This window comes from Humulus lupulus, chromosome 9 (genome assembly GCF_963169125.1).
Source record: "Humulus lupulus chromosome 9, drHumLupu1.1, whole genome shotgun sequence".
NCBI classification, from domain to species: Eukaryota; Viridiplantae; Streptophyta; class Magnoliopsida; order Rosales; family Cannabaceae; genus Humulus; species Humulus lupulus.
This window is the reverse complement of record NC_084801.1, coordinates 51,643,142-51,654,755: the sequence shown is the minus strand read 5'-3', so window position 1 is coordinate 51,654,755 and position 11,614 is coordinate 51,643,142. Positions and strand designations below refer to the sequence as shown.

Below are 11,614 nucleotides of genomic sequence, written 5' to 3'. Positions count from 1 at the left end.
TGGCAGGGGGAGTCATTTTGTGACTCTTGTGACTTTAAGCACGCACTTGTTTTATGCAGTGATCTTTTAAAAAATAGATATGTCTTGTCTATAAAATTGCCAAATAGGGAGATTGTAAATCCTAAAATTGGCATATTTTATAGAAATATCTTTTTAATTAAAAGATCATTTTGTGTTTTCCGTTTATTGTGATTTTCGGAATTCACTTTTCATTTCTTGTGATTTTCGTAATATTTACATTCCTTATTTAGCTTTATATTATCACAATATGATTATAAAGGGGAGATATATTTTGTTTATTTAAAGCAAATATTCAGTACTTACTCAAAGTCGTTTATAGAATAGTTGACTTTAAGTTTTCGTACAACTCAAGATTATAAAATTCAGGAAACTGAATCTTTGATGTCATTAATTGTTATTTCTATCTTGAGTATTTTGATTCGACACAGGTATTAGCTGTCTCTACCAAAATCGTATCTGTCGGATCATCATCTTCTAAAAAAGGCAATTCTTCATCAATCAAGAATATCTTCAAATATTCTTGTCTTTATTAGGAGATTCGTTCTCAGTCTTTATGAGCACAAAATTGACTCTATAAATAGACTTCTAAGGCATTGAGAATTAGCGAACTCTTAAGTGCATAATTTGTGAGTGTATTGTAATATTTGTGAGAGTTCATTATTTGTATTCAAGATCATAGTATTCACGTGATCTTGTAGAAATATGAGTGTTTAGTTTTTGTGGTGAGTTTATACCACGTTCATGAGTGAATACACACTGTAATTTGAACACAACTTTTATAGTCTTCGGGAGAGGATTTTTACAAGCCTTGCGTCGGGAGGATGCAAGCACTCGTTGGCCATTGAAGGGAGTTCAAGTGATTGAGCGTTTCAATTAAGATCCGATTAGTGAAGAGAAGTACAACAAAGTTGCGGAAAATCTCAAGAGGGAGTCTTGTTTTGTTTAAGTCAATATTTTGTACTTGTGATTCTTTATTAATTGATTTTATTCTTTGGACGTGGCCCCAAGGAGTAGGTTATCCAAAAGGGTTTCTGAATCTTGTAAAAACGCATTGCGTTCTTTATTGTTTTGCATTGTCTTTTTATTGTGTTCAGTTTCAGTCGTGACAAGTTTGGATTTTGTCTCGACAGATCTGAACTCTGTTTCAACATTTAATTACCATTCCGCAACTTAATTAATTCACATAGTTTAATTAGTTTGGTAATTACTAAAAACAGAATTTCAATTTTGTATTTTAGAATTGTGTTGGAGCTATAAATGAGACTCATATTTCTACGCATGTTCCAATTGATGAACAAATACCATATCAAGGTCGAAAAGTGGATACAACTCAGAATGTTATGTGTGTATGTTTTTTTGACATGAAGTTCACATACATTGTCACTGGATGAGAAGGATCAGCTAATGATGCACGAATTCGTTTAATACTTTACTTTAAGTTTGGACAATTATCAGTTCATACGTTTTATTTTACTATGTAGACTTTATTAATTTTGTGTTATTTCATGGATAAATATTGGGCCCGTTTGGTAAAAATTTTGTTTTTGAATTTTTTAAACACAAAAATAGAAATATTATTTTATTTTTGTTTCTTTATTTTAAAAAAATAAAAATATGTTTAGTAACTATTTTTGTTTTATGTTTTTAAAAACAAAAAATAATAAACTCGTTTGATAACTTTTATTTTTATTTTTTGTTTAACAATATAAGGTGTTGATTTGAAGAAGAGAAGAAGAAAAAGAAAGGAAAAATTGAAAAATGTTTAAAAAAAATTTGAAAGTGAAAAAATTCTATTTTCAAAATTTAATAAATTTTAATTAAAATTAAAAAATAAAATAAATAAAAATAGAGTTACCAAACACATTTTATGTTTAATTTTCAAATTTTTAATTAATTAAATAAAAAACTATTTTTTTAAGTGTTACCAAACAACACCATTGAGTTTTGAAATTTGAGATTACTTCGAAATTATTAATATGATATTTTTTTACTATAATTTTCTTATTTTATATTTTAAAATAATATATAGTGGTCATAAAAAAGATTATTTTTTATTTTATAAAAATAAATAAAAAATAAACATTTCAAAAAAAAATATTTACCAAACATATTTTTTATTTTTTAGACAAAAAAATAAAATTAAAAGGGGAAATTTGACTTTTAATGCATTAAGTCACACTGTATAATAAAATTATACCAACCGGAAAAAATCTCACATTTTTATTCTAGTATTATTTGGATTCCCAAAAATGCCCCTATCATAAATTTCCCTCTTTTTTTCTCCCATTGTCTTCTCCCTCTCTATCTCTCATGTTTTCCTCTATATATCTCAAGCTCTCGTACACAAAAAAAAATAAGGCAGCTTAATCTATACAAATTTTCGAGCTTATTTCAGAGCAAGTTGTGAATCATTTGAAGGCAAGGACTTCATTTTGGATTTCGGATAAAAAATCGTATGGGTAAGTATATATTTGTTATATGTAGTGAGGAAACTTGTTTATCAACATTGCTTTTGCTATTTTAAACAGATCTGTGTATGCCTTCATGTTTTATTGTAATTTTTCACTTCCGAAATGAATTTTCGTTCCTTTCTTGGTTTTTTTTTCTGGATTTTTTGTCTGCCTCGATAGGACTCGATGGTCCTCGATGGACCTCGATAAACCCTCACATATTTATATTATCTGTATACCTCGATATGCCTCGATGGACCTCGATAAAACCATCACATAAGGGGGAAATGGCTACCTTGATGAGATTCGATGGTCCTCGATGGACCTCGATAAAACCATCACATAAGAGAGAAATGGCTACCTCGATGAGACTCGATGGTCCTCGATGGACCTCGATAAAACTGTCACATAAGGGGGGAAATGGCTACCTCGATGATACTCGATGGTCCTCGATGGACCTCGGTGAAGGCATAAAACTTAATTTATGTAGTGTATGCCTTGATGGTACTCGATTGGACTCGATGGGCCTCGATGGGTTGACCTCGATAGTTTGACCTCAATATGAATCGATGTTTTGTTGTTTTATGTTGTAGTTTAACTTTTTGACCTTTTTTTTTTTTTTTTGCAGATTCGACTGTTTCCATATTTGTTTCATTCAATAGTGTTTGGGAACTCGAAAATAGGAATTGGATTTTCAGGGATGCTGAAAATCAAGTTCTGCCCATGGAGAAGGGTGTGACGTATGAGCAATTGCTTGAAATTCTGTACGGTGAGCTTGAAGTGGATAAATGTGTGCATGACTTGAAAATTGAGGTCCCGTACACATGCCTATCACAATCCGTCAAACCTACCGTTATAAAAAATTATAGGCATGTGCGTGCATTCATTGGGTTAGCATCGAAATCTGTAGAGAAGTTTATTCCTCTATGTGTGACATTGATTAAGAAGGGAGGTGTAAGAAATGCATCGGCTTCTGCCAGCGTTAATAAAGAAGTTCGATTTGAAGAGAACATTTCTCCTCCATGTCATGGTTTCAAAGGAACTCAAGGTGACGTTGGAACATGTGTTCCCAAGACAAATCCAGACGTCACAGTCCATGATGATATCCCAGTTAGAGATCCGCCATATTTGCATGACACAACGGAGTACGATCCCTATGGCTACGATCCTTATGTCAACGACGATCCTGTTGTTGATGCAACAGATCTTGGTGGGCTAGATGTTAGGGCAGACTTGCCAACATAGAGTTCAGATGTTATGGTAGATGATGAGCACAAAATAGAAGATCGGCAAACACCTAGGACCAACAGTAGTCGTCCAGGTCCAAGTAGAACCGATGATAGTTTTAGATGGAGTTCTCCATTGGACTTAGGTGAATATCGTAGAACATGGAGTGCTCCCATGTTCACCAAAGAGGATATAGAGGCCTCACATCAACATCATTCCTAAACCAGCAAAGCTTCAGGAGAATTGCACATTGGGAAGTTAATTCAGAACAAGCTTGAATTGAAAACCAAAGCATCCATATTTGCGATGAAGAATAATTTTGAGTTTATGGTGAAGAAACATGGGATTGATGTGTGGTACATTACCTGCAAGGATCCTGATTGTGGTTGGAGATTGAGGGGTAAGAAAAAAATGTGATCTGAAATGTTCGAGATTACTGTATACAACGAAGTACACACTTGCTCACAAGAAATTCGAGATAAGGACCATCGTTAAGCATCACCGTGGGTTGTTGGGCACCTAATCAAGAGGAAATTTTCTACCGATGGTACTTGGTACATAACAAACAACATAAGGGAGGACATGAAGCACCATTTTGGGGTCGAAATGAGCTATGAGAAGGCGTGGAGATGTAGAGAAAAAGATCTTATGTATGTCAGAGGGACACCTGAGGAATCATACTCCAAGTTACCTAAATACTTGTGTCAGTTGGAGCATAAGAACCCAGGTACAATTACTGATTTTGAAGCAGAAGATGGTCGTTTCTTGTATTGCTTCTTTTCCCTCGGTGTTTCTAGGCGTGGTTTCTAGTACTGTCATCCTGTAATTTGTGTGGATGGCACATTCTTGAAGAATAAGTATGGTTGCCACATGTTCTGTGCTGTTGCGTTGGATGCAAACAACCAGTTGTTTCCAATTGCGTTTGCATTGGTGGACAGTGAGAACCATAACTCTTGGACTTATTTCATGAGAAAATTGAAGGAAGCCATAGGGGACGTTGAGAACCTTACTTTTGTATCGGACATGCATACAAGCATTAATCATGCTTTGGAGCTTGTGTTCCCAAATGCCTATCACGGTGCATGTTACCATCACATCTGTATGGATGCATCTTCTGGGTTTGTCGAGGCCTTCAAAGCATCTTCCAACTGACCAAAACTAACCTTCGAATCACCATTAAAATATTCCCGGATGATCCGATCACTTGAAAGATGCTCTTTCAACTCATCTGGGGACGGTGATTTCCCAAAATTTAGCCCGGTAACTAGGGCAAACTCTGCAATACCAAATCTACACAGAGTGTTGCCCATGTAGAACTGACCCTCTTCAGGCTTCTTGCTTTCTGCCTTACGCAACATTAGCTGATGCAGCAGAACCCCAGAAAAACTAAACGGCTTCGCCTTAAAGAACTGTCCCAATGGGCATGCCTGTGCCCTTTCAATAAGACCATGCCTCTGAAACTGCTCTATAAGGGTATCCAAGTAGGCACTACCCCTATAAGTGACACGACCAGGAAAGTGCTTCTCCAATGGCACAATAAGGTCAGGCATCTGGAAAAAAAAACAAAAAAAAAATGTTAAAAATGTAAAACAATCTGGTAACTATCGAGGCAGTTACTATCAAGGCCTATCGAGTCCCATCGAGGCGGTTACTATCGAGGCCTATTGAGTCCCATCGAGGCTTATTGAGGTAGGTGCTAAACAATCCCAAAGCATGATATCATCTGGTTACTATCGAGTCGAGTCAGGTGCTAAAACAGCCATGTAACCCATATCATCGAGTCCTATCGAGGACTATCAATTCTTATCGAGGCAAAGGCTACATAAGCCATATGGCCAATAACATCGAGTCCTATCGAGGCAGGTGCTCCAATCAGCCATGTACCCATATCATCGAGTCCTATCGAGGCAAAGACTAAATCAGCCATTTGGCCAATAGCATCGAGTCCTATCGATTCCTATTGAGGCAAAGACTAAATCAGCCATTTGGCCAATAGCATCGAGTCCTATCGAATCCTATCGAGGTATATGCTAAAATTTTCTATATGCCTAAAATATCATCGAGTCCCATCGAGGCCTATGGAGGCACAGTAAAATCCATACCCTAACATACACTATCGAGTCCTATCAATTTTTATCGAGGTGCATAAAAAATCTCGAAAAAAACCCAGATTTCTTCATTCCCTAGCCTCGATCTATCCTATGAACAAAAATCAACAAAAAAACCAAATACATACACATATTGCAGATTAAAAATGAAATCCCTCACCTTCGCTTTCTTTGGGGTTGTGTTCCTCAAAGTTTGGTCTATTTGCTCGACTTTTTCTCCTTCGCCTTCTTCGATCAAAAACTTCGACAATATCCGAGCCCTTGTTCGTGGTCGTGGAAGACAATGCTTGGGTTCTGACGGATTCAATTGGGTTTGAGTGTTTTTTTCCTTCGGGACTAAAGTATTTTGGGAGAGACCGAGAGAATACAGAGAGTCCGTGGGAAAAAATGACAGGGGTATTTTGGGTAGTAATGTAATTAGTAGGATTAAAATGAAAGTCATATAGTGATAGAGTATTTTTTAAATACACTTAATGCATTAAAAGTCAAATTTCCCATTAAAAGTTACCAAACACATTTTTACTTTTAAAAAACAAAAAACACAAATGGTTACCAAAAGCATTTTTATTATTATACCAAATTTTTTTTTACAAAACCCAACCAAATTTAATTTGATTTTTTTTTAGAATTTTCTAATATTTAATTTTCTTTTATTTTTAGAAAGCTCAGTTGCTACCGTTCCCAAACAGGAATAGGAATAGCAATCTGGAAACCCTAAAACGTAAAATATAATACTGAAAATCTCATCTACACCGCCGGTCCGCCATACCTGACTCACATCAGCTATCAATCAAGATTCAAGGCTCTCATGGGCAAGCGAGAGAATCAAAGAGGGAAGCTCAATCGCGAGCTTGTAGAAGAAGAAGACCGAGTTCAAACCCCCCACAAGTCTTCATTTCTTATCAGCGACGATGATGATGAAGACGAGGCAAACGAAGATTTAAGTCTCAAAATTGTCGAGAAAGCTCTCTTGATGCGTGCCGCGAAGTTGGTCCCGGACGACGGTGTTTCGTTTCCCTCTGATGGAGTTGATTTTGTGGTGAACAATACTCCTTCGGGTGTTGTTGCTGGTGCTGAAGTAGTAAACAATGCTACGGAGGAGAAAAAGAAACTGATTAAGAAGGTAAAGAAGAAGACGATAAAGAAGACTGAAATTGCAAATGGCAATGTGAGTACTGGCCTTTTTAGCATTAGGAAGTTATATGTTATTACTTAGTGAAATCGAAAACGAATTAGGGTTACTTTCGATTTTTGGGATTAGGAAGGATGAAATTTTCTTGATTGACATGGAGGGGCATGATTTATTTTTAATGCCTGGTTCAGTAATGGAGTTTCTGTTGTTAAAGAATAAAGACTTTGGTTGATGATTTTTTATAGGGTTATATTGTGATATGTTATTACTGCTTTAGGATGTGGAGACCAAAGAAGAAGAGAAACCAGAAGACATTAAGGCAGTGGTAGCTGAGGTCACCGAGCCAAACCCAGTTACGGTTGCAGACAATATTGTGCTTCGTAAACTTCTTGTAAGTTGTTTGCTCTGAATGCCTCTTGAAAATTTTAAATATAAATCTGTACGAAGGCTTAGTTTTGTGCATCTGTTTTGTCTGTCTATTCTTTTTATCAGCGAGGGCCAAGGTATTTCGATCCTCCAGATAGTAGTTGGGGAACGTGCTATAATTGTGGTGAAGAAGGGCATGCGGAAGTCAACTGTAAGTCAGCTAGGCGGAAGAAACCGTGTTTTGTATGTGGGAGTTTTGAGCACAATGCAAAGCAATGCAATAAGGTTTGTTTGGACCAAAGGAACTTGCTAAACTAACTCTATTATGGAAGTTATTGATTATATCATTTGGTTCTGCTTGAGTTGATTTGAACTATTGAATCTGTTGTTCTGACTTTCCTCCATTGATGGTTATTTGGGAGTGGAGTGTAGAACTGTTAGGATTTGATTATGACTATGTGTGTGCTAACTTTAGATGATTTAGATTTGAGTATTGCTAAAGGGCACTAATAGTGCCCAACACCCTTTATATGTCATACCATCATTGTTGGGTTCCTCATATTTTAATTTAAAATTTTTAAATAGAATATGTGGTACCTCTCGACCCGATACTAAATTGCACCAATCGATAATCAAAGTGTTATTGGGCACCATGATTGTCTCTTTAGACTTAGATGATTTAAGGGACTGATTCGGACAAAAAGCTGTTTTGGCTTCCAATTTCTGTATGGTCATTATTCTTAGTGGCCTTATTTCTTTTATTTATAATTTAAGTACTTTCTTTTTAAACAAGCTTACCCTCTCTCTCCCTCTCCCTCTCTCCCGGTTCCTAATGTCTTGATATTGCTTGCTATATGAAAAGTATTGAACATCCGTTGAACTGATCATTGATTTATTTTGTGATACACTGATTGTCATTCCATACATTATTTTCCTCTTCTTACTGTTTGAACTTAATTCTATTAGGGACAAGATTGCTTCATCTGCAGAAAGAGAGGACACCGTGCTAGAGACTGTCCTGATAAGCACAAGGGTAGCTCCATGAGATCAAATATATGTTTAAAGTGTGGATATAGTGGACATGATATGTTTTCATGCCGGAATGATTATGAACATGATGATCTCAAGGTTTATTGTGTGTTTTGCATTTAAGTTGATAGAAATTTGTAGAGCACATGATATGGATTTAATTTTAGTTTTCTAACTTTGATCTTTTTGGCTTCCTTGGTGAATTTTTGTAAGCAGGAAATTTGTTGTTATGTTTGCAAAAATATGGGGCATTTATGTTGTGTCAAGTATGCAGATTCTTGTCAAAACGTAGTTTCTTGTTACAAATGTGGTCAAGTGGGACATACTGGTTTGGTAAGTGCTGAATGCACAATGCTTGTGTTTGTGATGTTTTTCCCCATCTATTCTTGTTAGGAGTTCGCTCTTTCTCTCTCTCTCTTGTATTGCACTATTCTTTATGCTATATATAAATATACTTTTTGTAGTGGTCCATAATTTTTCTGTGAAATGTATTTTCTCAGAACTCTTAAACATCTTGTGAGTTAAGATAGATTTTATATGAACGATTTACTTGCATGTTTTCTTTTTCTGAAGGTCTTTCATTCCCATATATGCTCTTGATATTGTCAAGGACTCAAGAGCACCAAATTTTAGGTTACTTCACACAAGTTAAAACTTGCAAGATTTGCATATTATGTATTTAAAAATTGTTTTAAGTAAACGAGTCTTTATCATGCAGTCTTGCACAAGGATGTATGGTGAAACCACAGGAGGAACTGATGTTGTGGCTAGCTCGTGCTTTAGGTGTGGGGAAGGAGGTCATTTTGCACGAGAGTGCACAAGCTCTTATAAGGTTAGCATTCGTGGTGTAGATTGCACAATTGTTGTGGTATGCTGTGTCATACTATGCCAGTCTTGTTCTTCTCTCACTAACTTTTGTCCAAAAAAAATGTATCGAATGCGTTTTTTACCTTTCGTAGGTGGGTAAAAGGGACCGGGAACCATCCACGCCAACTTTGAGAGTTCATAGAGAACATAAACACAAAAAGGAATTCAAGTCTGCTCCTCATGACCTTGGCAAGGCTAATAAAAAGAAAAAATCTCACCATCATGAACCAAGTGGTGTTACAACACCGCGAAAGTCAAAACATAGAGGTGGGTGGATAGTGGATGATCCTGGAGACTTCTCATATGACAACGGCAGAAATAAGAGTTGGAGGTCTCCTGTGACACCGACAGGTAATCATCGAGGTAGATGGATGAGAGAGGATCTTGGGGACTTCTCCTACGATAATAGGAGAAAACAGAGTTGGAGGTCTCCTGCATCACCTTACAGCCAGGGTCATAGAATCTCTACTATAACTGCTGGTGGTCATATATCAAATTCCCAGTCCTCTAAACGAACAAGGAAGGGTTATGGGAATCGACATTTCCAAGGATCATATAATGCATGGTAGCTTTAATAGTTTTTTTCTTTTCTTTTCTTCCTTCTTTTTGGCTGTTTCAAAGCCAATTGTTGTTACAAAGTCAATATCTTCCTTATTTATTGGATCACAAAAAGTACAATCTTTATTTTACTTGGTCTTTTAGCCCAGCCCGTTGTTAAGCGTGGTCTTGTTTCATTCAAATACAAAATAATAGTTTTGTAAATGTAAGGTTTTCTTTTTGCTTGACATAATTTGACAAAGTGTGATCGTGCTTGTGTTGGAGGTGCAGATGATAATTGCAGGTCAAATTATTTGTAGGACTGAACTTATGAATGCTAGCAACAAATTATTTGTATTGGATTGTGTATTCATTAATTATTATTTTCTGAGTTATATTGATTTTTTTTTATTAATGTAAATGTAAAATTGTTTTCCTTAAAAAAAATTGTAAAATTGTGAATTTTGTATTACATGTTTATTTAAGTTTTTTTTTCCTAAAAAAATATATTATATAGTTTGATTTTAATTAGTGTATTTAAATTCTAATAAAATTATAAACGTAACTTTATTTCTTTAACAATAAACTTTTATCATTGGTAAAATGAATTAATATAAAAATATTTCAATTTAGTCTAATCTAGTAGAATAATTATTATTTTTTGAGTGAAATGAATACTTCATTAGGAAAAGGCATAAAAAGCCAGGAACGTACGCAAGCCAAGAAAATTAAGGCCATAAACAAATGGGCAATCCCGGCCACCAAACCGTGGCTTGTGCCATTTGACAGTGCAAGTTTAGCGAGTGAGCAAGACCATTTTTTTTTATAGAAAGTATCTCCAAAAGGAGGACACGAGGGATATATTGAAATCTCCAAATGTTCAACAACGAAGCAAACAGCAAAACAGCTGAAACTTACAACGATAAAACCAGAAAAAAAACACACTAAGCTACAGAATTATGAAACACGAATCATAACTAACAAAGCACCTATTGCGACTGGCTACAAAACCAAAATTGTGCAGTAAACCAGATGCACTCAGTAGCCAGTTTGTATCCTTCCAGCAAAGTTTGTAAGGAGAGATTTGCCGATTTTATCTGGAGCAATCTGTCCCTCCAGCTTGTTGAGCCCCCCATTTGGCCAGATTATAGGCTGCATGATTTGCAGATATTGGTATATGCTGTAATTCCCAGAGCTTCCACTTCCTGAGCTCCCCTCCGACTTGAAGTACCAACTTTGTTACTCTAGAATCCAGCTTACTCTCATCCTGTTCTTTTAAAGCTTGAACCGACAAGAGGTTGTCCGATTGGAAGATGATTCCAATGGGTCCTTCAACATCGCTCCATTGCGCTTCTTTGGCCACTGCCCATAAACGGGTATGTTATGGGAATTCTCTCAGCCCACGCTTTCACCACCTCTCCTTTATCATTTCTAAAAATGGCTGCAACGAGAGAGTGGGTGGTCCCAACTGAAACATCCGTGTTAGAAGTGATCCACCATGGAGGAGGGGGGAGCCAATCTCTACACTCTGGCCCAAACTGTTGTAAGGGTCCCTCGATTTCATTCAACATAAAATTAATTCTCGCCGTTAATATTGAAACACAAGATTTACGACCCCCGTGTATGACCTCATTCCTCTGTCTCCAAATATGTTCCATAATAACAGCTGCCCCTTAAAGGAAATTGTTGAAATTTAGATTTGGTTGTTTGTGTATATTCTCCTTGAACCATTGAAGCCACTCTTGCCAGGTGAGGAGGTTAAATCCTATACTTCTCACACCCCATTGAGACGCAAACCAGACTGTTGAAGCATAGTTGCATTCCCAAAAAAGATGGATAATGTTTTCTACTCCACCTTCACAAAGAGGAAAATGCAG

At 36.2% G+C, this 11,614-nt stretch overlaps 1 protein-coding gene across 1 annotated transcript; it reads left to right on the top strand.

The window, feature by feature from the left end:
- Window positions 1–6,475: 6,475 nt before the first annotated feature.
- LOC133802652 (uncharacterized) lies at window positions 6,476–10,132 on the top strand. The gene is made up of 7 exons (XM_062241002.1): window positions 6,476–6,974; window positions 7,216–7,329; window positions 7,431–7,589; window positions 8,271–8,432; window positions 8,550–8,666; window positions 9,052–9,165; window positions 9,293–10,132. The coding sequence occupies exons 1-7, from the start codon at window positions 6,615–6,617 to the stop codon at window positions 9,767–9,769; spliced, it is 1,503 nt and encodes a 500-aa protein (XP_062096986.1). The 5' UTR covers window positions 6,476–6,614; the 3' UTR covers window positions 9,770–10,132.
- The last annotated feature ends 1,482 nt before the right edge of the window (window positions 10,133–11,614 follow it).